A 27,401-nucleotide genomic window follows, 5' to 3' on the forward strand; every position below is an offset into this window, starting at 1 on the left:
TGAGCAGAAACTTGCCACAGAGACATAAGACATAACTTGATGACAGCTGTGCAGTCACCTCCCTGACTGGGGGCCACAGGCAACATTAAGGCCGAAGTGAGGAACTGACGCTGTATTTAACATGTGGTAGCTACTACCTACAGTAACATAAAGAAGGTGCCCTGAGATACAGCTAAATTGCGGGGTGGGGCGGGGGCGCGTTGCACAGAAAGCTGGAAGAGGAAGCTCTGTCTGGACCCCAATAATGAAGATGTCTTAGGAAAAAAAACTCAGATTACTACTTATAATCAGGGCTTTTTAAAATTCATTCAAGAAATATTTACCAAGCACCCTCAAGGTCTATGATACAGTGTTTGGCTGCCAAAGTTACAAAATAAAAAGGACACAGTCCTGTAGTATGTCATTAACTGTTTAAAAACCAGCTTTCTGCAGAGAGGGGAGGACACAGGGAAAGTCCTCCTCTACAGCATTTACAAAGGTCCTGGTTTGCTAAATTCCAGAGTGTAGACCCCTCTTCTCTCTCCCTCCATACACCCCTCTCCTGCAGCTGCTTTCAAGCTACCAACATGACATCCCTGGACACACAGCTGGAAACAGACAGTCTGCTGGGAAATGAGAACAAGTCAGTCCCAGCACAACACTGAGTCACAGGCTCTGCTCTCAATAGGTTCTGCTCTCTGGAGAAAGAAATTGGTAGATGACATCTATAATGTCTGGGATGACACTGAGTGACCAAGCTACAGCTGATCAGCATAAACCATGAATGGTAGGCTTGAGAGCACAAAGCAGCATCTGATGGGAGGCCAAGCCCACCGCGATGACCTCCCCACCAAGGGTGATGCCACATGAGAAGGAGACTTTAGGCCAAGCTGGGACATTCACTGGCTTCACTACTGCACTCATGTTCATGCCAAGATCATGCTTTCCCTGCACGGTCCAGGGCACCAAACATGAAAATACTCTAACCTCATCTATGCTTGATTTTTTTATCTATAACAAGAGGCTGGTGTCTTCCTCAAAGCAAGATGATTCAGATGAAAGGTAGTTGTGAGTCCAGAATTATTTTTACATAGCCCCATAAAAGATTGTATCTTATACTCTTCATTCCAAAAAAAGCACTGGACTCAGTGGAAGAAGGTAGGGTGGGATGATTTGAGAGAATAGTATTGAAACATATACATTACCATATGTAAAGTTACCATCATGGCTCAGTGGTAAAGAATCTGCCTGCCAGTGCAGGAGACACCAGAGAACACAGGTTCCATCCCTGGATCAGGAAGATTCCCGGAGAAGGGAATGGCAATCCACTCCAGTATTCTTGCCTGGAAAATCCCATGGACAGAGAAGCACAGCGGGCTATGGCCCAGGGGGTCTCAACGAGTCAGAAATGACTGAGCATGCACGCACCATATGTAAAATAGATGACCAGTGCAAGTTCAGTGCATGAAGTGGGGCACCCAAGGCCAGTGCTCTGGGAAAAACTGGAGAGATGGGGTGGGGAGGGGTGTGGGAGAGGGGTTCAGAATGGAGGGGTACATGTATACCTTTGGCCAATTCTTGTTCATGTATGGCAAAAACCATCACAATATTGTAAAGTAATTATCTTCCAATTAAAACAATTTAAATTAAAAAACAAAAAGTATCCAGGGATCTCACGCAGTTCATGAGTCAAAATGGAGTGTGTTTACCTGCTCAGAGATGAAGAAGGAAACACAAAAGTTGCTAAGTGACTGCCTGAACGTATATTTATATTTTATCCACATGAAATATGAGGGGCTCGGCTCAGGCAGAAACCCCCAAATCCACCTGGGAAACCAAGGTCCACCTTGCAAAAGAGGAAGAGAAAGAAGGAAGAGAGACAAGTTCTAGTAAAGCACCCTCTGTCCGTTTCTGTATCACTCTGCAGTTGTTTCTCTGGAGTTTCCAAAAACAGTCCACTACCTCTGTATGAAAAAGATGCAAATTGCCTGGAGTTCTGATAAAAGAGACTAGAAGAAGGGAAGGAGGGAAGGAGTCCAGAGAGAGAATAACTTTTAATACTTTTTTGTAGAGGACAGGGGAAGAAGAAAGGACTGTGCCACAATCACCTCGTTTTTGATCAACTGGAATCCATCGTCACAACCCAGCCTGGGCCTCACCCTGACCACAGAGCTTGTCTGGCTTCCAGGAGACCCCTCTTCTCTCCTTCCTACTTCACTGGCGGCCCCCACTCATCTCCGCTGCCGGTTTTCCCTCTCACCGGCCCCCCCCCTTTAGGGTCTCAGGGCCTCGTGGGTCTCAGTCCTGCATCCTCTTCTACTTTTCATCTATGCTCATTTTCTTCGTAACCTCATCAGACTTCATGGCTCTAAATGTCATCTATAGTCTTATAATCTCTGAAATGATATCTGCAGCCCTGAACTTCAGTTTGTATTTCTAATTGCCTACTTGATAACTCTGACTTGGATGTCGCATAGCCAGCTCAAACAGAATCTGTCTGAAGCTAACCCCAATCTGACCCCCGAGGCCTGCTTCTCTCAGTCTTCCTTTTCTCATTCAGAGATGATTCCATCTTTCCAGTCACTCAAACAAAAAACTTGCCTCATCCTTGACCCCTCTTTTGTATATAACCCTGAGGTTATACTAAGGGAGATGAACTAGTTTAAGAAGACAAAGGTTAAATGATTCCTTTGTATACAATCAACCTGTCAGAAAGTCCCGTTGTCTCTATCTTTAAATTCATACAGAATCTGACCACCATTTACCCGCTCCTCTTCTACTGCCTGATCTGAGGGCACCACTGCTTCTTGCTTGGATTATGGCAGTGGCCCCACGTGTCAATTTGGGCCCTCTGAGAAGTAGACACTCAGACCAGATTACAGGAGATTTGCGGGGGAAATGCCTATGAGGAATAGTCTGAAGGGAGAGAGTGGAGGGCAGAGAGAGCTTCAGACTGTGACCCAGGTCTGACATCTGGAAAAGGAGAGCAAGAAGAAAGCAGGATAGATAGGAAAGGCTTCAGACTGCAGTGCATATGGGAGATAGTCTCACCCTGGTTGCTGAGAAGCCCCTGAGCCAAAGTCCCCCTTAGAGAAGTCCCATACCTTTCAGGGGTGGGCCTGCACTAATGCTCCCCAGATGCAGGGAAAGCATGATCTTAGCATGAACATGAATGCAGTAGTGAATCCAGAGAGGGGGTAGCTGGGACCGTTCATCAACTGCGCTCCCTGCAGCAAGGGATCTGAGCAGCATGCATTCATGGTAACCAACATGCCACCTGCTGGTCTTCCTGCTTCTACCTTTGCTCCCCTTGAGTTCTATTCCCACACAACAGCCAGAGTAATCCTTCTACGGCCTGAGTCAGGTCACGGGACTCCTCTGCTCAAAGCCCTTGCATGGCTCCCATTTCTCTCAGAGGAAAGCCCAAGACTTCCTGGGACTTAGGTGCTTCCCCTTCACCTCTGTGGTCCTTCCTCCCCCTCCTAGTCCCTCACTCTGTCTTCTCCAGCCCCATCCACATCTTTCATATTCCTTGGTCTGTGGACCGGCTGCTCCCTTAGGCTCTGGATACTCTTTCCCATATGTCTGCTTGTGAAACTTCCTCACCAGCTTCACATCTGCTCACATCTCACCTTTCCCATTGACACCTATACTGACCACCCCACTGAAAACTGCAACCTGCTTCCTTGAACCCCATGGCTTCCAAGAGCCATCATGTTACATACTTTTCCATTTCATTTGTTCATGAAAAAGCATGTCATTTAATTTACTTATTTATTATAGTTATCGCTTAAGTCCATCTCCCAATCCCCCACCTAGAATGTAAACTCCATGAAGGCAGGGACCTTTGTCTGTTTGCTCACTGATATATTCCAGGCAGGTAGCACAGTGCATATCAGGGGCTCAATACGTGTTTGCTGAATGATCAAATAAATGAATAAAGAGCACTGTCTGTTAGTTTGTGGTTTACATGACATATTGAGAAATTTTAACTATTCTCTTCTGCTAAGAGTCAATGTTGAGAGTTAGAGTGACTTACCTGAAACTACTGAAATTGCTTTCAAAGCTCTGAATACTCGGAAGGTACGCAGGGATGACAGACTGAGGCTGCTGTCATTGATATATGGAGAAAATGATACAAATCTATAAGACAAAGCACAGGAAAGTCCAGGCTTGCTCAGTCATGTATCTGTCCTACACATCTCCACAAAAGTCACAAGTGATTACAGCCTGGGTTCTGTCCACCAGCATGAAATCTGCAGCCTCCCCTTCCAGCCCCGCCATCATCTCAGGACCTGGCAATGTCACTCACTCTCTATTGCTGTGGACCCAGGGACCATAGATTGCACAGGAGACTATTCTCAGCTGATCTTTATATTTGGACATAGTTGGGGATTCCTTGAAATAGTCATTGCAGTTGTGGCCACATTCATGGATAACAGAAAAAAACTTAAACATTTATTGACTTGCTACCAAGTTCCAGGCCCCAGTACACTTTCCTAAGGTCTCAACCATGTGGCCAAGTCCAGAAGGAACCTAGGCGGTCTGGCTCCAGAGCCCGTATTCCTCACCATTGCACTACACCACCTCTCAATAACATCTGACTATTGACCTTGAAATGTAAAACTCTGAAATTACTAGTACTTACCTCAAATGGCTTTTATGAATATTAAACAAAAATATATGCAAAGTATTTAAGACAATGGCTGGCACCAATTAAATAAGGTTGGGTTTATCATTACTGTGCTGGCAATGGGCCATTGTTTTTCTTGCTTTTTATTTTGCTCATCATTCAGATGCCAAATTGATGTCCTTTCCTTCAGAAAGAACTTCAGCCCTCACTCATGCTATATACAACAACTAACTCAAAATGGACCATAAACTTAAACACAAGAGCCAAAATAATAACACTTCTAGAAGGAAACATGACAGAAACTCCTTGACCTTTCAGTAGACAAAGATGTTCTAGACCCCTTTGTTTCTCCTCCATCTTCTGAAGACCATAATCATGCATAGCATCCTATGCTAGCACTAACTGTAGCAGGTTTTAATGGACATTAAATGCTTCACTGGGCTTCCCTGCTGGCTCAGATGATAAAGAATCCACCTGCAATGCAGGAGACCTGGGTTTGATCCCTGGGTCAGGAAGATCCCCCAAAGAAGGGAAAGGCTACCCACTCCAGTATTCTTGCCTGGAGAATCCCATGGACAAAGGAGCCTGGCGGGCTACTATAGTCGATGGGGTTGCAAAGAGTAGGACACGACTAAGTGACTAAGCACATTCACAAATGCTTCTCTTCCCCTCTGAACTGTGAACTTCAACAGAGTGAGAACCATGCATGATATTTTTTCATTATCACAACCCTGGGCCCACAGAGCCTGGCCCCATAACAGGTCAGTGTTTGGTGAGTAAATGGCTGAAAAAGTAAGACCATGAGTGTTTGACCAGAAATGGATTTGTGGGGGATTCCCTGGCAGGCCAGTGGTTAGGACTCAGCACTCTCACTGCCATGGCCTGGATTCAGTCCCTGGTTGGGGAAAAGAAAGAGACAGAAAGGATGAAGTGGATTTGTGTGTGTGAAGTCCTCTGGCCAGCTGGCTACATGTGCAGTTCAGTGCCAACCAAAACTGCACTCAAGAGCCCTAGGTTTTATTTGGCTGTACTCAGCCACTCATGTGGATCCACACAGAACCCGGATGGAAGCCAAAGGGCTTCTCTCCCACCCCAGTCTCTTCTGCAAAAATCTTAACATTCTTACGCTGTTGCAATGACAATGGAGTCCAGCCAGTTCCACGGGTCTCGCAGGAAAGAAAACTCATCCAGAATAAAACCTCTTGCCAATATTTTAACTAATGCTTCAAATAAATAAATCCCAGTGAAGACATACCTACAAAGCAAATCATCCAGAAGAAGAAATATGATAAGCGATGTGAAACACAGAGAATCCCTCTATCTGATCCGACCTTCATGAGGTTTGATTCCATTTTAATGTGACATTTAACATTACGGTCTTAGCAAATCAAGGGTTCAGAAAGGTAAGGTCCTTAAGCAAGTTCTGATATTTGGGATTTCTGATAAACAGGCCCATGGATAAAGTTGCAAAGCTGCTTTTAAATCATTAGCTTCATAGCCATTTTCTTGAGAAAAATTTCAGCCAACATGGACAGTCTTTTCAACAAATGGTATTGAGAAAGCTAGATATCCACATTTAAAAGAATGAAGTTGGACCTTTACAACATGTACAAAAATTAACTCAGAGTGGATTAAAACTAAATGTAAGACCTGAAACTATAGGAGTCCTAGAAGGTAATATTTGCAAATCATATATCTGATGAGAGGTTAATATTTGGAATATATAAAGAACTCCTACAAATTCAACAACAAAAAATTAAATAATCCAACTTTAAAATGGCCAAATGACTTGAATGAACATTTCTTCCAAGATTATATACCAATTGCCTACCAGCCTATGAAAAGATGTTCAATATCACTAATCATCAGAGAAATGCAAATCAAAACCGCAATGAGATATCACTCATACTCATTAGAATAGCTACTTTTTAAAAAAAATAGAAAGTGGGTGAGGATGTGGCAAGATTAAAATTCTTGTGCACTAGTGGTGGGATTATAAAACAGTGAAACCACCATGGAAAATATTTAGCATGAAGAACCTTCAGAAAGATTAAAAATAGAATTACCATATGATTTGGCAATCCCACTTCTAGGTAAATATACAAAATAACTGAAAGCAGAGTCTTGAAGAGATACTTGCATACCCGTGTTAACAGCAGCAGTATTCACAATAGCCAAGAGGTAGAAGCAACCCAAATGTTCACTGACAGATGAACAAATTAATAAAATGTGGTACATACATACTATAAAATATCACTGAGTCTTGAAAAGGAAAGAAATCCTGTCACATGCAACAATATGGATGAACCCTGAGGTTATACTAAGGGAGATGAACTAGTTTAAGAAGACAAAGGTTAAATGATTCCTTTATATGAAACACCTAGAGTAATCAAATACATAGAGACATGAAGTATAGTGGTGATTAACAGGGAACTGGAGGGGAAGGCAGAATGAGGAGTTATTATTTAACGAGTACAGTTTCAGTTTCGCAAGATGAAAAATAGCTGTGGAGACAGAGAGTGGTAATAGTTGCACAACTGTGCAAATGTACTTAATACCACAGATCTGTACACCTAAAAGTGATTAAAATAGCAAATTAGTGGTAATGTGTATTTTATCACAATTTAAAAAAAAACTATTTCCATTTTATTCCTTTAGTCCTTCACCATGTTGTCTTCTAATTTATTTCCCTTCTTCCCCTTCCTCCTCCTCCAAAATATAATACCCTATTTCTCTTGTTATAATCCCAATAAAAAGTGCTTGGTTGGTGTGCACACACACACATACTGGCCCCACATCTGGGACAGAAACAATTCATTCAAACAATCTGCTGGTTCAGATTAAAAGAAGTGGACTTTTTCTGGTAGAATATCTAGTCACTGTTAGCCTTCAAAGCTAAAGAACTAAGGTCTTGGGAACTTGAAAAATCCTAAAGCAGCTAATTACAAGAGCAGAAATGTTCATGAGGCTGCCTTGGGAAAGAGCTACTTCCCGCTTCAGCTTTTTCCTAAACTGCTCACCTTTCAGGTGACAAATAAACACAGAAGAGGAATTACTGTGTGCCCTGAGATGCCATCTTTTAAACTCAGGTATAATTTATAAAGATTATGGGTCTTTTTTAAAAAAGGCTGTAATTGCAGATGTGTGGGATTCTGCAAGTCTTCATCCAGATCTCAAACAAATGAGACAGCCACCTCTGACTGCAATCTCTGTCTAGCCATCTGGCCTTCCACCTCTCACCCTACCATTCTCTCTTTTCTAGCAGAAGCCTGGCCAATGGTGGGACACACAGACCAAAATGACATCTGCAGTGGAGGAGAACTATGCCCACCAGCAGGCAGCGCTCAAGTTCTGCATGATAGGGAGACTTCAACCCTCCAGGCAAATCGGGCCCACTTGGGTGTGTCACTGTCAATTCAACCATAGTTAGGGCATCCAGTCAGGGCCATGGATGTCCAGCTAGTAAAGATTCTATTCTGAGAAAGTTTCCAAATGAAACTGATTCTGCCAGCATTGGTGTTGGGGGTTTGGGACTGTGGGTGACTTTTTCTTCTCTCCATAGCCAAACTCTGATGTAATCATGATTCTTTAAGGTCTATTTGCTTAAAAACATAGGATAAATGTGTGCAGGAAAAATACTTACTCAGCATTTTCAACACTCACGTTAATGCTGCTCTTCTGATGAGCTAAGGCCATGAACACGCAGTTGATGACGACAGTACAGATGATGAACATGCTGAACAGTGTGAGCAGGGCTGTTAAGGCAGGTACACTGCAGGATGGCCCGTGTCATTTAGTTACTGTAGTAGAGGCTGCCGGGGTCCCTGGAGGGCCCCTTTTCTGCAGAAGCATCTGTCTTTTGTGAGTGTTGACTGGAACAACCACAGCCGCCCCCTTTCTTGAAGAACTGTCCTCGAATGGCAGCCTCTCACCCTGCAAGGCTACATGCCCTTGCCACACATCTGACCCACAGACTTGCAAAAACTCGCCCTGTGGCTTTCAGGTGGGGCAGCTCTGTGATACAATCCATGCTCTGAAGATCCCTGTGGGCTCAGGCTGATGCCTGATGTGGGCTCAACCAAGGCCCTGTCCTTGTTTGGCTCCTTCTTTTGCTCCATGATGTTTCCCTTTTTCCTTTTCCAGACAGCACTTCTCCACTAAATCACTTAATTAAGAATCCCGTCTCAGGCTCTGCTTCTGGGGAACCCAACTTAAATAGATATTCCTTCCCGTTTTCCTGAGTATTTCATTATGTCTACCAACCCACACCTGTCTTTTTCACATCTCCCCCACCTCCCATCTGAAACTTCCAGGTTTCTTCTCATCCCCTGTAAATCTGGACTTTTAACACTAGAAAGTGTTTCCAGAAAAGCTTTAAACACTGTAGTTCTGCCACAACTCATTTATCAGCTAAACTCGGTGCAGAGGTTGCCAGTTTATAACCTTTACTTGGGTCTCAGCTTAGATGTTCCTTTCTTCAGGAGGCCATTCTTGATGCCTCCAAAACCCAGCTGAGCCTCTTGTCTCCTCCGAGGCCTCAGGGTCCCAGACAGGGGCCAGCCCCAGCACAGCCCTGCCTGTCATGCAGTGGGGCCATTCAGCCAGTATTTGTTGAAAGAATGGGTTGTTTCCACTCAACAGACACATGAACCCCTGGAGTCTGTACACGCTTCCCATGACCTGGACTTAGTAAAAGAAGCAACAAAAGGATATGAATGGACTGAGATTCTAATGGCCAAACTTCTGACTGAATTGAAAGGCCCCAAAATGAACAAGGCACGTTTGGCACTGAAGCGGTAGATTGTTCTCTTTTTGTTCAACACCATAAATGTCTGCCAAAAAAAAGCAAAAAACCACACAACAGCAATTACATGCAGTGACAAAACAGTATTTATCATGAGTTCATCTTAGAGAAAATTCAGTGGAACCATAAGTTGAGGTATGGCTTGTCATATTAAGACAGCAGCTTCTGATTGGAGAGTTACCTTCTGAAGCCAGAGGTACTTTCTCAGCAGCTTACACTGTCACTTTGGAAGCCAATAGATAACCCCCACCCATGTGGCTTGGGTCTCTCTCAGAGCCCCAAGACTCTGATCTGTTGAAAGTCAGTCCTCACACCTAAAATAACTGTTGAGCTATGGACTTTTCATCCAGTGACATACTCTGGAGGCCACAGAAATGAAGTGCATGGACCCTGAAAACAAAGAAAAAAGAGATAAAGAGTAATAACTGGGTCAAATAAAACCCTTTGTATTGTACTATTTATGGAGATGAGAATTAGAAGAGAACTTGAAGAGATGGAAGTAGAACTGAACATTCACTGGAGTCTCTGCTGCCTTGTCATGGGTATAACCAGGGATGCCAAATCCAGGAAAGACCCACCAAATGGTGCACTTCTCACCCAAAGTGTCCAGTTGGGCCCTGCTGAAAAACACCTGCTTCCTCCTTGCATCTCTTCCTGGGCTCTGGGCATGCAGCTACCTCTGGACAAAACCAATGACTCACAGGCTTCTAACATCAACCTTCAAACCATCCCCTTTCCATATAACAATCATCTGCTGTCCCCTTATGGGTTCCCAAAGCTGCTAGTTATAAAAGTCTTCACACAACTAGGGTTAGTCCTGTCTCCCATGTCACTGCTCTTTTCAGACTTGTGGAAAGTACTCCTTCACATGTAATTCAGCATGTTCTCAGACAGGGAAGATAGGTCTTGTCATCCAGGCACAGAGACAGTGGGTTAGCTGCCACCTTGGTTGAGGTACCAGAACTTCAGCCACTGCCAAGCATCAACTTCCTTCACTGAGCTGTGAAACTTATTGGTCTGCTGGCCATCTGGCAGCAGGGAAAACGTGGACTAGGACGTTTTCTGTTTCCTCCATAACAAAATGAAATGGGCTACAGGATTCCTTGAAAGCTATGAGCCCAGGAGTCTAAGACTCACTTTGGGGATTCTGTGTACTTCTTTTGGACAGAAAGATGATTTTAGGGCAGAGAGTAAACCTCTCCCTGAGGTGGGTCACCCAGATTAATAGGTGGCATGATATGGCTCTATTTCTGTGCCCTTTGATCTTGATATTTTATTAATGTCTCCTCTGACTGCTTTAAATATTTCAACTAATGGTGTATTTAACTACACTTGCCAAGGTTTTAATGATTTAAAACATACGTATTTCCTGTCTGCTTGCTGACACATCTCCACCCTTTTCTCTTTCAAAAATGGAAGCTTTGAAGGATAAGAAGTGACAGAACCCTTGGGTTGGAGTCCCAGCTCCACCACTAACTGGCTGCTTGACCCGGTGTAAACCACTTCCCCATCAAGGCTTTGTTTCCTCATCTGTAAGATGAAGTGCTAATGACACCACCCATAGCTCACAGGAGTGCTGAGAGCACTGGCATGTGAGGTTGTGAGTGTAAGAGCTCTGAACAAGTATTAAGTCTCCTGATTTAAAGGGAGGACCCAGATTTAGAAGAGATGGTCCTAGAACATCCACCCCAGCTAGAACAGAGTCTGTCCTCCCAGGACACTCCATAACACACCAAGCTGCTGCCTACCTTCTGGGTCCCCTACCCAGCCTTGAGGCAGGAGGAGGCCTCCTGGAGTTAACTTATCTCCAATGACTCTGCTTCTAAGGAGCCCCTGGAATTCTGGGGCACTAGGAGAAGGAGAGATATTGAAGTGTTTTTGTTCCTTCACCTACTTTCTCGTTTCTTGTTCTTCCCACTCATACCCCACTTTCCTCCATCACACAGTCCTCATTTGGCCTGGTAATCCCAAGTCTGCTCAGTTCAAGGACATACAAACCAGGCAATCTTCCTTTGGAGAAGTCAGTTTCTCATGGGTGCCCACAAAGGATGCCCTCAGCATGCCATATTTTCCAGGACTCGCCCCAAACTCCTCAGCTTCCTTCCTCCCTGTCTTCAGTCTGGCAAAGTAGGTTTTCCATTCTCTGCTAGATCACGCAGTGAAATGATGATGGCAAAGTCTTCTGAGTCTTTCCTGAAAGGGGATGGCTTATAGAGGACTTTCCTCATTGCCCTGGGTTTTCAACCAGCCATCAGAAGAGCCTGAGCTCACACTTCCTCATTCAGGAACCTCTTTGGGAAACTTATTAGAATTTCCCTACATCTAGATAGATAAAACAGCAAGACTATCATGTATTGGCGAGGAGTTTACATATAATCTGCATGTGCCCACTTGATTACAATATTCTTAAACTTTATTGAGCTCCTCTTATGTGTCAAGTGTTGGTTTGGGGCTTTGACCTTCATAAATCTCATTTAATAACCTAAAAAGCCTTCTCAGGGTAAACTCTAGTTGCTGTAACAGACATTCATGGACAGTGGTATTAATACTTCATATCAGCATAATGCTTTACAGTTTATAAAGTGCCTTCATCACATGTCTATACTATAATAAAGGGAAAGCAGGCATTGTTCTCATTTTACTGATTAGAAAAATGATAATTAGTGTAATGATTTACCCAAACTTATAAATTCAAGCACTTGAAATGGTCTGTACTCAACCTTTCTGACTGCTAGTCCAGTGCTCTTTCCTGACACCATTGACACCATTTTACCCTTCTACTGCTCCTAGTCCTTATCTTCTCCAAGATATGCATTATTATATAGAGAAAATTAGTACTGAAAGCCATTCTTAGGACTATGAAATCAAAGAAAGGGTGACAGCAAAGGAGAAGTGGGGTCTGGCTCCTTTATAGCCCAAGATCAATATTTGGAGATCCTTGCAATGCCAGTTATACTTTGTGGTTAGAACACTCCCATCTTCCCATAGAGGTACCTCATGATTGCTGTAGAATGGGTCCAAGTCTTCTAGGGGCTTTGCTATCAGGTCACGGGGAATGTCACCATAAAGCATGGGCAACTTTCTGGAGACCTTTAGGTCGAGTTGAGGTCGAGGCTTGGGTTCTGCTGCTTTCTGGTCTTTGGACTTCTTTTTCTCCTTTTGGATGGCGATCCGCTTCTTGATTGCAGCCAAAGTATCAGGAGTGAAGGGGCGGAAATTCCTCCCATCTGGAAAGATCACTGGGTAGCACCTGTCATCCATCTTCACCCTCGGGATAGAGACAAGCAATAAATAGATTTTCAGAGAGATCTGGGAGGTAGAAATTATACTCTAATTTCTGCCCTGAGATTCCAATTTCCATGGATAAAACCATGGAGTCTACAGAGTTGAGACTGAGATGGGGGGACCTGGGAGCTCATCAGCTGTGGGTAAATTCAGAAAAGTTGACCATAATTGTGGATTTAGCAAGAATTTGGGGCATAGGTGAGACCAAAGCAGAACATCATTCCTGAAGGACCTGGGAACAGGTGGGAACCTGAGTTAAAGACCAATGAGCAGAAGAAACTCAGTCTGTAAAACTGAGCACCAAGCAAGACAAGAAGACTAAACCAGCTGAACTACTGAAATAGGACCTACTAATGGTAGACAAGTGGTCACAATGTGAACAGGAGAGGAAGGAATAGGGAATTAAATGGGCCATAACTTGGGGTTGTAAAATCAAAACTATAAGTTCATGAGTCTTTCTTCACCTTTGGTCAGCAAAGTTCTTAAAACGTGATGGGATGGAAACAAAAGAGCCATAAACATGGGCATGAACATTTATACTATCATCTATGATCCTATGCCAGCTCCTTTACTTCTGAGATCCAGACCAGGCAGAAGCAAGACTTCAAGAAAGCAAAAAGGGCTTGCCAAAGCCGATAGGGTCACTCTATCATGGGATAATAGCTCTCCCAGCCCTCACCCCTGATAGCACTTTCTACAAGGACTTTCTCCACAGCTTCAGGCTTAAAACTAGACTCAGGGAAAAAGAAAAAAAAAAAAAACCAGTGTTTCAGTTGAAAGCATTTATTCTCCATATCAAGCATCCTCTTCCTTTCTAATTTACTGAATGACAATCTAGGACTAAGTCTCACACCCCTCCAGGGAATTACAATGGGGAATCAATATAGCACTGGTGTCTTCATTCAACAACCATGTGTTCAGTGCCTGTTCCAGGCACAGTGCTAGGTACTAATGGTGAAAAAAAACCCGTTGCTCCTCCAGACACTACAGTTATCCTGCCCTGCTATAGTGGAGAAGGCAGATAAAAGACATGAAATTATACCAGAGTAAGACAAATGCTACTCTAAGGAAGAAATAGAGGATGAGTAACTAAGCAGCTTTGCAGAATCAGGGATGGGTTACCAAAGCTTTAATGTCTTAGTTGAGACCTGAAGGAGATGCAAGTGTCAGAGAAGAAAATAAGGGACATCGGAGTGTTGCAGGGAGAGGAAAGAGCATGAACAAAGACACTTGGTAGAAAAAGAACATTATCCATCAACAGATCTTATCTGCCCAGAACGGAGATTTTTGTGGAGCATGATGGTCAGTCAGCATCAGAGAGCTTGTGGGGGCCTATAATACTTAGTAAAGATCATGAACTTCACCCTGAGGGTAGTGGGGAAGTGCTAACATTTGAGTTATTATTATTACAAAGGAGTAACACTATCATTTTTTAATATCCCTCCCACTGGTGAGAATGGATAGATTTGGAACAAGGGGATGAAGGAGTTGAGAAGGCTAGAAGAGGAGAAGTGAGCTTAGAAACTGCTGCAACAGGTCAAAACCACTGAGGATGACCTAATGGAGTAGATGGATTTGAGAGTCATTTAAGAAACAGCTGGATTGAGGGACAGGAAGGAGCCAAGGCTCCTGGCTTGAGCAAGTGGGTCAACAGTGCCACTCATTCACATAGAGGGCACTAGGGAAGGAGAAAGCTATGGGTGAACAGATTCAGTTTAAAACACATGGAGTTGGAGAAGGAAATGGCAACCCACTCCAGTACTCTTGCCTGGAAAAGTCCATGGGCAGAGGAGCCTGGCGGGCTGCAGTCCATGGGGTTACATGACTGACCATGTGTGCACGAGGGTGGAGGGAGATGGGTTGGTAGCAATAAACTGGTAGAACTAAAAAAATAAAACACATGGAGTTGAAGCTACCGATGGGACTTGCAAGCAGAGAGAATCAAGAAGCACTTCAGTACAAAGAAATCACAGCTTATACACGTTAGGTTCTGAAAACAGCACATTAAAAAAAAAAAAGAACCTAAAAACATGGTCAAAATTTCCCTTGAAAATCCCTTAGGGAGGTACCATATTGAAGAGACATCTCAATTCATTTGTCAACAAATTCAATACTGCCAGTTTTCTTCCAGTGCCAGAACCAGTCACTCTTTCTTCAGTGAAGAAAGTAGCTGGATTGTGTTTAAGAGTCATAAAAAAGGCAACATAAATGTATCTTTAAACACACTAAGGGTAATGTAATATTCACAATGTGTGAGCTGTATGTCAAAAGAAACCAAACCGGGACCATAGATTCAGTGGATTCTGTCCTCCACTCATTCAGGGTCAAGCTCCTAATAGATGTGCCCAGATGATGGAAATGGCTACACTATTTAAATTACTCTCTCTCCTCTCTCCTTCCCTCCATTCCTCTCCCCTTCTATTTCTCCCCTCACTTCTCTCTCATAAACGTGTATAGTTGAATTTATATAAATGAAGTAAGCATATAATGATACTCTACTGAATTTGGCTCTAGAGCTCATAAAAGACATTTAAGACAAGCATAAAGTTCTTTGCCATAAATAGCATATGAATGTTAGCTGACCCTATAAAATGGATGAGCCAGGTAAGACCCTTGATGGCAAAAACTAGACTTTATGCTAAGTTGCAGCAAGAAATACAGTGGAGGGCTCTTGACGTGATAATGAGACTATTAAAAAAGAAAATGGACACTCTGACCCTGCTGTTCTGACCCTGAGGTATCTTGCTTGGGTTCTTGAGGAAAAGAGACTTAATAAAAATAAGTAACACAAACAAAACTGACAACCCCCTGAAACTACACACATCAAAATTTACTACAGATGATGTAATAACTAAAGAACCACATCTTAAAGGTAACACAGTGGTGAGTTGGGGGGAGTATGAAACCATTAGGGAAAATGTAATCAGAAGAATTTTCTGATTACAACAATAATAAATAGGTATAAATTAGCATTTGCATCTATAGAGGATAATTTCTCATGCCACTGCTGCTGCTGCTAAGTCGCTTCAGTCGTGTCTGACTCTGTGCGACCCTATGGACAGCAGACCACCAGGCTCCTCTGTCCACAGGATTCTCTAGGCAAGAATACTGGAGTGGGTTGCCATTTCCTTCTCCAAGAATTTCTCATGAGCTTTGGGTAATAACCTGGATATAATGACATGTATTCAAGAGCTGTTCAAAACAAGTTTTAGATTCAAATCTTAAGCCACAATTATTTTGGCATTCTTCTTTTAAATAACAACAATTAAAATAAACTGTCTAAAGAAGAAAAAAAAAGGTAACACTGAACATCACAAAAATTGATCCAGGAAAAAAGAATATTTTATAAAAATTATCAACTCAAATCTGATTAAATAAAACCACATGCAGTCAAATTTTCTTATTAACTGAAAAAAATTAATGGAAGAATCAAATACTCTTCAACAGAAGCAGACTCAGGAAGACTGGACTGTGGAAACAGAGGTTGCACACGCAAAATTAATTAAGGTAATGAATTAATAAAATCAATATGGCACAAAGCATAAATGATAAAATTTGGAAATATTCAAATATTCAATTTAATTCTGAAAATTTCTGTACAGAAAATAATTTCGTTGCATGGAAAATTCATTAAAGAATTAATTTGTGTGTGTGTTAGTTGCTCAGTAGTGTTCAATTCTTTGTGACCCTGTGGACTGCAGCCCTTCAGGCTCCTCTGTCCACGGGATTCTCCAGGCAATAATACTGGAGTGGCTTGCCATTTCCTTCTCCAGAGGATCTTCCTGACCCGGGGATCAAACCCGGTTCTCCTGCATTGCAGGCAGATTCTTTACCATCTGAGCCACCAGGGGAGCCCACAAAGAATTAAATTAGCTAAGTGCAATTCTTTCATAAGACTCATTAATACTCAAGTGTGGAGGCAAATTTTTCTAACATTAAATAATTCGTTACCAAAAAAATTGAGTATATGCTCCCAAACAACAAAAAGAGAATCAAAAAATGGAGGATGCACGGGCTCCAAGATATACTGTACCCAACCCAAGAGTGCAATAAAACTATTCCAGGATATCTGCACCTCAGTGGTCTTTATCCAGGGAGAATTAGAAATCAGAGCGCCATAAGAAAAAGTCTTCAAGAATAAAGTAAATTCTAACAAAAATATATGATTAAGAAACTGGCTTATTAATAAGTAAGAAAAGAAAGATAATTAGAAATTTCATGAAAATAAAATGTTCTTCAAAAAGTCATGTTTTACACATGAGGCCAACTAAATGATCTGAGCAGCCAACAGATTATAAGCATAGGGAAAAAAAGAGAGTCCATGTGACCTGACACTTAGAACATTCTCCGTCATGCAGCAGAAGGTCAGTGATATCAGAGTCCACCCCCTTCTTTAAGGGTCCAAATACAGTACTTGGTTTTAGAGACTAGTAGCTACAAAAATCATTATATCATGAAGGTTATATATTAGTTTTTTATTTTTAACAATCAACTGATACATAAAGGAAATTAATTATAATTACAGAATAGACTTCAAAATTTTATAAATGTTATAAAATACTGTTGTAAGCTGAAGTTGGAGAGAAAAGATGAAAGGAAGCTCAGAGTCACCAATTTCCTCATCCTAAACACTTAAGAGAATGAAGACATTCTATGGAAGGTCAACGCATCAAGCAGTACAAGTCTATCTCTTAAAATTACACAGGTAATTAAGTGCAAAACCAAATTAGAAATATAGGGGACAAAAACTGGAAGAAATCATGAGAAAGGCAGAAGGATTACTGTTAGGAGTTAGATCCTTTGTCACACACAGGCACAATTCAATAATTTTTACTTAAACTTGATAAATCAAGAAACAGAAATATAAGAGAATTATTTAGAGTTAAGTGAGACAACGACCAGAAGACTGAAAAACTGAAATGGTTAAAAGTAGGCTATATATATAGGTTAAGGTGAAAACATTTCATTTTTCATGCTCTATCCTTCCCAACATTTCCTCCTCTGGAGCTATTTGAGCTATATGCATGTATGCGACTTTCACAGGATTGAAAAAAGATTGTAAAAATCCTTCAAGGGCTCAAAACATTCTCTAATTCAAAATAGAGAGTCAAAGTATCAGGTATAAAGACAGGCTCTAAATCTCCTAGAGTCAGAAAGGAAGCAGTCCTAAACCAGGAGACCATGTGAGTTATGATTTGACACAGGGCAATCCTGGAGACTGGGAGGCCCGTGAGAATGCTCTGCTAGACTCCCATCAGGTGACAGGCTAGACTAGCCAGTGAGGGGAGCCGTTTGTCAGGGCCTCTGAGGGCCTTTCTGGGCTCAACAGGCTCACGGGCCCATTCCCACCAAATAGACAGAAAACAAACACTCACCTAGGAAGGAAGGCTAAGGCCTTAAGCAGAGACACTTCCTTAAGCAGAGACACTAAATTCATCAGGAATCCACTCTCTGTTAAGTAGCTGCAGACCTTAATTCAAATCTGTAGCTTATAGAGTAATTTAGATCTGAATGCCAGTCGTTCGTTCACTCATGTGCTGGGTCTTACAAGCCTCCAGGGTCTTACAGTGGCGTGGGGAATCAAGTGAGTCAAGCACGAAGGATGAAGCCACACGAGTGCTGCTGTACTAGAGGAAGCACCAGGGGCTTTGGGAGCCCAGAGGCGGGCACGGTTACGAAGGCTAGAAGTCAGGAGAGTGTGGTGTGATAGCACCACAGGTGCTAGCAAAGGCTTTTCTTTCTTGTTTATGATATTACCTATAATTACAACAGCTGCATAATCTTACTGTGCTGGCCATCTTAGTTTGCTCTACAGATCTCTCCCCAACCTTTCCCACCCTACTCAATGCCCAGGAGCTGATCTATATGGACCCCCCTCACTGGGGTCCCTTGAACTCTGACTTCTGGTTGAGCTTGGCCAATGGGAGGCACTGGCAAGAGACCCAGAGAACAGTGGAGAATGGGGTCAGGGATTTCTTTCCCAACTCTCTCCCTGATGGTGGCATGTGGCACAGTTCCTGTCAGCTTCCCTTCTGGTTATATCCACAGCTTCACTTCTGGTTCTATAGCACATTCCCCTTCCCCTTCAGATGTGGAATATAACATCACCCCACTCTCAACACATCTGAGAAGAGCACTCTAACTTGTTTCTGTTACTGTAACTCTGCCTGAACTTTTATAAAATGTCTCTTCAATAAAATATCCTCAAAATGCCTAGTTTGAATGTGCCATCTGTTTCCTGCCAGGGCTTGGGCTGATAGAATCATCCATTAAATAAAATTTAGAAAACAAGGAAATGATCACTCACAAACCAAAGCTACTGACCACATGCAAGTTTTAATATTTGGGGGGATTTTTCTTCTGTAGTCTTCTTGTGGATATATTTACACAGCACTCACTGAGATACATATGCCATTTCACCCTGTGAATTTTTCAATTAACATGACATTTCAAACATTTTCACAATGATAGATGTCATTTAATGATGTCTATCTTGTTCCAGGCAAAATTATTATCTCATTTAATCCTCAGAGCGATCTAATGAGATAAATATTATCCTTGGGGGATTTCTGAAAGGAAATATTCATCTGGAATTCATTTGAATCCCTCTCTTTAAGAGACAGAGATTTTAACCTTACATCTTCCTTTGACTAGTGTTTCTCGCTAGTTTTCTCTAGGAGCTTGACCCTCACACTTTTCCCCAACCAGTGACAGGAAGTCACAAAAGGATTGCAGCTGTACAACCAGAACCTTTTGGCATGGATCTGGTCCACACAATCTAAAATGCCAAAAGTCCACCCTGAGGTTAATCAGAGTCTGAGCCACGGGCTAAGCACTGTCAAACACTTTAAATGGATTATCTCTCATAATTTCCCAAGAAAGCTACAGGGTAGATATTATTATATTATCCACATTTTACAAAAGAAAACAGGGCTTAGAGAAATGGAAATACTTGCCTATGATCCGGTAAGTGCTGGAGAATCTCAATTCATGCAATTTCACCTACCCGCCCACTTTGTCATACTTAAGCTAAGACATTCCAAGAAGGTGATAGAAGGAAGTCAGGAGGAAAAAGCCACACAGCTTCCATCTGGGCTGGGCTGGGTGGATGGCACCCTCACTGTGTGTGACGTTCTTTCCTGAACATCAGCCTCACTGCTACCATTCACATGTCACTCCCACAGGCATCCCACGGGTCCCACCATGACACCCTCCCACTCACCCAAGCCAGAGAGTCCAATGGTGACTATACTCTACAGGATGCCCTTTCATCCATTTTGGGTGGTGGTCCCCATAACAAGTTCCAACTTTGGTGATGCATAAGTCATATTCATTAAGGTGGGTTATAAGAATATATACATACTCTTCCTCCTTCATAGATCCCATAAGAAAATCAGAAAGAAAGCGAATATGTAGACTTTAACACAATTTGATCTCCGTCCAAAGCCAATCCCAAGCTAGGTGCTAGCTTTTCTAAAAAAAAAACCAAAAACACCCTCATGTATATCAATTTCTGATTAAGTTAACTGGACACAGGGAATTCAGAAAGTGTTTGGAGGATTTGCACCATAGCCTCAGAGGGAGACCAAGACTTGAACACATTGTTTCTAGAAAAGCCCCGTTTCTGACCCAAAGTCCAGGGTTGCAAGCATCTACCAGGCCAGCCAGCTGACCATCTCCTATCCCCATGCCCTCTCTGAGCATTTGAAAGGAGGAGAATCACCTGATGGACCCTATTTCCTAAGCCAGGTATCCTGGCACCTGGTCTCTGCCTCTGATTTGAGCAGGAAAATGTTACAAAAGACCCTGATGAAAAAAACAGCAAGTTCCACAGTGGTAGGTCCAGCCTTGAAAGGACAGAAGAACAGGGCTGCTTCCAGCCCAGAAGACTTACCTTCCTCCTGGTAAGGTAGCTCCAGGCAGCAGCTCCCGTGGCACCTCTTGAAGCTCTCCACAGAGCAAGTCTCTCACAGAGTCCAAGCTCCTGCTCCTGGCAGTTGAAGCCCTTCTGGGAGGGGCGGCTCCAAAGCTGGGTGGAGAGCATAAAAGAAGGCAAATGGGAAGTGAGCCAAAGTGATTTTAAAGAATCGTGTAGGAAACCCTGTAACCGGAGAAGTGACTGAGATGATACTTACATTTATACTTTGGAAGCATCTGCCTTTAATCAGTGCTTAATCTAACTCTGCAGAAAGCATCATCAATAAAGAAACAGGTTGTTTTTTTTTCCTTTGGCCTCATCCAAGTGGATGAGCAAATACAGAAAACTCTATCTGAAAAGCCATGCTGTTTCTGCATGCAGCTTAGCTTGCAGGTCAACTAACTTGGGGCCATAAGGTCTCATCCCCCAGAACCTACCAAGGTCCACAATGTGAAACTGTTCACAGGGCACCCATTCAGCTCCTCCGACTTTATCTTCTCTTGTGCCATCCACACTGGGGTTCAGAACTGTGAAAATACATGCTTCCTTATGTATTTATCATAAGAGACACCAAGAAGACCCCTTGGCCACCAAAGCAACTCCACAGTGGACCTGTCACCAAACTCAAACTCTCCCATGTCGGCTTCTGTTTTGATAATTCTTGGGGGAAAACGAAATCCTGCTGGGCAGTGTCATACCGTAAGCTATTTTCAGCCATTGTTACCTCACAGAGGCCAGCTGAGAGCCAGCTGAGGTTAAGGACACAATATGAGTGTTTATAAGGAAGCAGGAGGTAGGAAGCAGTTGTTTAAAGGAATGTTGGATTGGAATCACAGGCAGATTTTTCGTCCTGCCAGAAGGGGCACTGAATTCTAGTCAGAAGAACTAGGCTCTACTATTCAAAGCTGTGTGATATTGGACAGATCACTCAGTTGCTCTGAGTCCTTATTTTCTCCCTATAAAATGGGATAATCTTCTGAATCTTCTTAGCCTTAGGAAACAAATGTGATTGTATCTGTGAAGACACTTTGCAAACATTAGATATAAGTATCTTAATTTAAGAGAGAACAGGCCTTGTTGTTTTTCTCCCCCTACTGCCTCAACACCTAGGCCCCATGGAGAGGATGAAATTGCACATGTGGGATGAGATTAGCACCAGGCCTGGCATAGTGTATATGACCATTTTAAATCCTTCTCTGACTTTAGGGTGACTCTCAGAGTAAGAGAAGATCAAAGAATAAGAGAAGCGCTCAGAGTTAAAGAGCATTTTTTACATGGATAGAAATGTGTGCGTTTGAGGAGGTAAAGCAGGCCTTTAAATCCATTATCTTAAGAGGCCCTGGCCTTTTTAATATAAACTCTTTGCAAATATTATTTTCCTAAGCTATTAAGTCAGATTCAGACTTCCCACTCTGAAGTTTCAAAGAATCTTTCTAGCTCCATCTTCAAGGAAGTGAAAACTATTCCAGGGGTAAGGACTTAATTGACTAAGAGTACTACACAAACACAGGCTGCCCAAGCAGCATGGGGCTTGCATTCAGGACTTCCCCCAGACTCACCTTCCCCGTGGGGAACTTAGGGAAGACAAACATGCATTTGAAAAATTGAGCAGAGAGACGGTCCAGTGGTTGAGATCCCATGCTTCCTTGTAACAGGAGATGCCAATGCAGGAGCTCACATTTGCATACCTTGAACCATATAGCAGCGTCAGCTCCCTCAAGTGCTAGTAGGCAGCAAGACCTTGCCAGTTTCAGTCCCACCATCTGATAAGGTGATCTGCTTCAGCATCAGTGGTCAAGTATGGTGCACCTGCTTTAGCAGCAACCATGCCTCCCATCTGCTGATTTTACAAAGATGACATTGAACCTCCACTATTTCAGAGTACTTGTTAATACTATAATGAGATGTGGGCAGTCTGCACTCTCTTTATGAGAGAGAAATGTGTCCAAAGAACTACAAAACAAGAAAGGGAACAACAAGGGTCGGCAAGCAAGATGCAAACAAAGGCCTTCAAAGCATAGAACAGAGAGCAACTCATTCTGGGAAGGCTTCCAAGAAGAGGTGGGATTTGTACAGAAGCTCAGAAAATGAGTAAGAACTCAATTTGTAGCGAAAGTGAGGATGGGCTTTTCGGGAAAAGCATAAGCCAGGTCACACCATCCTGGAAGGACAAGACTGTGTAGAGAATCTCAAGTGGTTCCACGGGGATAGCTGAGGGGGAGGCTGAGATGAAGGGATGCTTTGCATGGCCTTGAACACTACTTCAATATTGCCAAACTTGAACAGGAACTTGTACTAGCCAAAGGCACAGCTTTGGCACTGTCTTATGCTTCTGATTATTTTATGTATAACCACCAAGTCCTTTGTTTCCCTAACGTGCACCACTGCTATCTCACTGACAATAAGATATCCATGTAAATGAATGATGCTGAGAGTGTGATGTCCACCACAGCAGAAGGTGAGAGCAGTCAAAGGGAACAGAATATTTTGTGGGGAAACTTAAAATCAGCAAACCAAGGAGAATTGCTTGTGACTAATTCTGGGGACACACGTCTGAGGAAGTCCAGAATCCATTTCCAAGGATGTACTTGCCTTGAAGGTCCTAAGGGTGATTCCCAGATACATCCCTACAGAAAACATGCTTGTTGAGGACATAGTTTCATGATCTTATTCACTGTTATGGCCATATTCTTATAACTGTATATATTTAATAGGTGCTTAATAATTATTTGGAAATGAATAAAAGAACTACTAACCTCACAGTCCTTTCTGAAACCCAATACCCAAGGAGACTTCCTTGGTCCTATCTATCTGGCTCTGATGTGTCTGGCTCTGTATGATCTTGCTCTTCCTTTCTAGCCTTCATTTCCAGAGGCAAAGCCCTTCTAACCTCTCACTGGCCTGTCACAGTGGCCTCCCCATGAACAGTCTGCCCCTGCCCCTTCCCGGGAGACCGCCTCGTGCACTGGCCACTCCTGCTCCAGCCACACCCCTCTTCTGTGCCCCCTGCCTCACCCAGAGTATTGCTAAAGCTGCCCTCCTCTTGCCTCTCTTCTTGCCCCTTTCCCCAGTCCCTCCATTTCTCAATTCCAGCTGCTTCCATGAAGTTTTCATGTCCATGCCATCCCTCCGTGAGCTGCCTCTACATGATTAGTCATCAACATTCCAATAGCACAGTACATCACCTTTGTGATTGGCTCCACACCATTTCAAGATTATTTTAGATACTACCTTTGTGTTTCAGTTTCTTTTAGTTCCTCCAAAAGCATTAGACAAGGCCTTCCATCAAAGAATTTGTTTGGGAGGTGGATCACAGGAAAGAGGCATGAGGGAAAGAGAAATGGAAGGCTAAGAAGGAGGAAAAGCCAATAAAGGGTGTACACTTCAGCTGATAAGGCAGATTGGAGGCTCAGCCTCTCTCCGGAGTTTCTGAGGAAATGCAGAATTTGTTTGAGAATTATGAAGCTGGGCATTTGTCCTCTAGATTATATCCATTAGTGGCTGAGGGTTGCTCACAGGGACATGATAATCAGCCTCCAAAATGGCCTCAGTGACCCTTACCTCTGATATTCACATTCTTACGTGGTCCTATCCCAAATTGAACAGTTTTAACCAACATGATATTGCAAAAGTGACAGTGTGTAATTTCTGAGTCTCAATCACAAAAGGCAATGTGGCTTCTCCCTGTTCTCTTGGATTGCCCCTCTGGAGGGAGCCAACAGCCACCATGCTGTGAAGACACTCAATCAGCCCTGTGGAGACTCCACATGGGAAGGAACTGAGGTGTCTTGCCAATGACCAGCACCAACTTATCAGCCATGAGAGTAAGCCATCTTGGAAGTAGATCCTCCAGTCTCCATTGAGGTTAATTTCTCTCTGACCTCCAGTCTCTGGGTTATGCTTGCTCATGGGCTGAGAGAGCTCCTGTGGCAAACCACTGAGACAGAAAAGCCAAAAGAAGCAAGACAGACCATTGAGGTGGGATGCTCTTAGAGCACAGGAGCTGTCCACCACGCATTAGCTGAAATTGGAGGTAGTCTGAGGGACTGTAGCATGGGTACCGAGAGCATCTGCGAGGCTTGAAAACTTGCTAAAAGATGGTTCCTGTGTATTCTGTCACCTCCACATGGTTTGCCAAATGGTTACATACATGTAGGCTGTGAGCAAGGCTTTAATGTCCAGCTCATGAGATCTGCTGCAACACAACAGCAAAAACTGCTCCATCCTCTAACTCCTATTATTCACTTCTTGTACCTATATTTAGCACTTAGCTCACTGCTTCCATTTTCTGATATGCATTATTGAAGATTATTTTGGCTGAAAGTAAGGAAATCCTAACCCTAGTATATTGTATAAGCAAAAAAGAAAGAGATTTTATTGGTAAGGAATGGGAATGTCATACAGAATCCAAGGGAAGAGAAGTACTGATTCTCATGGAATAGAACCAAAGACTGAAGACCTGCAGGATATTTAGGAGGTTTTGCTTCTCCTCATCTCTTGGTTCTGTTGCTGTTCCCCAGGCTCTTTGCTCTCCAGTCTTACTGAACACTGGCTTTCTCTGGTCCTAGATGACTTGACAGAAAATGTTGTTGTTCAATAACTAAATCAAATCTATGCTTTTGCAACCCCATGAACTGCAGCACACCAGGCTCCTCTGTCCCCCACTATCTCCTGCAGTTTGCTCAAATTCATGTCCATTGAGTCAGTGATGCTATCTAACCATCTCATCCTCTGCTGTCCCCTTATCTTTTGGCCTTCAATTTTTCCAAGCATTGGGGTCTTTTCCAATGAGTCAGCTCTTCACATCAAGTGGCCAGAGTATTGCAGCTTCAGCTTTAGCATCAGTCCTTCCAATGAATATTGAGTTGATTTCCTTTAGGATTGGCTGATTTGATCCTCTTGCTGTCTAAGGGATTCTCAAGAGTCTTCTCCAGCACCACAATCTAAAAGCATCAGTTCTGCACTCAGCCTTCTGAGTCCAGCTTTCACATCTGTACATGACTACAGGAAAAACCATACCTTTGAATACATGGACCTTTGTCAGCAAAGTGATATCTCTGCTTTTTAAAATGCTGTCTAGGTTTGTCACAGTTTTCCTTCCAAAGAGCACACATCTTTTAATTTCAAGGCTGTAGTAACTGTCCACAGTGATTTTGGAGCCCAAGAAGATAAAAAAAACTGCCACTCCTTCCACTTATTCCCCTTCTATTTCCATGAAGTGATGGGACTGGATACCATGATCTTAGTTTTTTGAATGCTGAGTTTTAAGCCAGCTTTTCACTCTCCTCTTTTACCCTCATCAAGAGGCTCTTTAGTTCCTCTTCACTTTCTGCCATTAGAAGTAGTATCATCTGCATATCTGAATTTGTTGATATTTCTCCTGGCAATCCTGATTCCAGGTTGTGCTTCATCCAGCCCAGTATTTCACATGATGTACTCAGCATTGAAGTTACATAAGCAGAGTGACAATATACAGCCTTGTCATACTCCTTTCCCAATTTGGACCAGTCAGTTGTTCCATGTCTGGTTTCTACCTGCTGCTTCTTTCTTGACCCTCACACAGGCTTCTCAGGAGACAAGTAAGGAGGTCTGGTGCTCCCTTCGCTTTAAGAAGTTTCCACAGTTTGCTTTCAGTCACACAGAGGCTTTCATCCTGTCAGTGAAGCAGAAGAAGATGTTTTTTCTGGAATCCCCTTGCTTTCTCCACAATCCAACGAATGCTGGCAATTTGATTTCTGGTTCCTCTGCCTCTTCTAAACCCAGCCTGTACATTTGGAAGTTCTCGGTTCCCACGGTTCTGAAGCCCAGCTTGAAGGATTCTGAGCATAATCTTGCTAGTGTGTGAAATGAGTGCAACCGTATGGTAGTTGGAACATTCTTTGGCATTGCCCTTCTTTGGGATTAGAATGAGAACTAACTTTTTCCAGTCCTGTGGCCACTGCTGAGTTTTCCAAATTTGCTGACATATTGAGTGCAGCACTTTAACAGCATCATCTTTTAGGATTTTAAAAAGCTCAGCTGGAATTCCATTACTTCCACTACCTTTGTTCATAGCAATGCTCCCAAAGGCCCACTTGACTTCACACTCCAGGATGTCCAGCTCTAGGTGAGTGACCACACCATCGTGGTTATCCGGGTCATTAAAACCTTTTTTGTATAGTTCTTCTATATATTCTTGCCACCTCTTCTTAAACTCTTCTGCTTCTCTTAGGTCCTTACCATTATTGTCCTTTATTGTGTCCATCCTTGCATGAAATGTTCCCTTGATATCTCCAATTATCTTGAAGAGATCTGTGGTCTTTCCCATTTTGCTGTTTTCCTCTATCTCTTTGCATGTGATTGATTATGTTATTTGCAGCCAAAGATGGAGAAGGTCTACACAGTCAACAACAACAACAACAAAAGAATTGGGCTGACTGTGGCTCAGATCATGAGCTCCTTATTGAAAAATCCAGGCTTAAACTAAAGAAAGTAGGGAAAACCACTAGATCATTCATGTACGATCTAAATCAAATCCTTATAATAATTATGTGATCAATTTCTTGGTAAAATTTCTCTGAGCCTCAGCTGCTTCATCCATAAACACCTGGATATACAGTGATAACACCTACTGTACAGGAACCCATGAAATTTAAATGATTGGGGTAACACTTTGCAGGGTACGAGCTAAAATAAATGTTTGTGGCTGAAGTAAGAGGCACTGTTTACATACGTGATCTTCTACTGTATACCACGTTTCTGCCCCTCACATGGACACAAATACACATGCACTTCAAATTCTT

General features: G+C 42.8%; 1 protein-coding gene across 2 annotated transcripts in view; it reads right to left on the reverse strand.

The window, feature by feature from the left end:
- SCN11A (sodium voltage-gated channel alpha subunit 11) overlaps nt 1–21,170 on the reverse strand; it is an 85,303-nt gene extending 64,133 nt beyond the window's left edge. Inside the window, exons 1-7 of one of the 2 annotated variants that reach the window (XM_070455438.1) lie at nt 21,057–21,170; nt 20,596–20,730; nt 12,411–12,684; nt 9,326–9,444; nt 8,256–8,357; nt 5,739–5,867; nt 4,019–4,122 (exon numbers count right to left, since the gene is read on the reverse strand). In XM_070455438.1, coding sequence (XP_070311539.1) covers nt 4,019–4,122; nt 5,739–5,867; nt 8,256–8,357; nt 9,326–9,444; nt 12,411–12,677 — 721 coding nt within the window. In that variant the 5' untranslated portion in view covers nt 12,678–12,684; nt 20,596–20,730; nt 21,057–21,170. Of the gene's footprint in view, nt 1–4,018; nt 4,123–5,738; nt 5,868–8,255; nt 8,358–9,325; nt 9,445–12,410; nt 12,685–20,595; nt 20,731–21,056 lie in introns of those variants that run through there. The other variant, XM_020899709.2, reaches the window with a different exon arrangement.
- Between the last annotated feature and the right edge of the window lie 6,231 nt (nt 21,171–27,401).

The sequence above is a fragment of the Odocoileus virginianus genome, chromosome 26 (assembly GCF_023699985.2).
Source record: "Odocoileus virginianus isolate 20LAN1187 ecotype Illinois chromosome 26, Ovbor_1.2, whole genome shotgun sequence".
In the NCBI taxonomy this organism is placed as follows: Eukaryota; Metazoa; Chordata; class Mammalia; order Artiodactyla; family Cervidae; genus Odocoileus; species Odocoileus virginianus.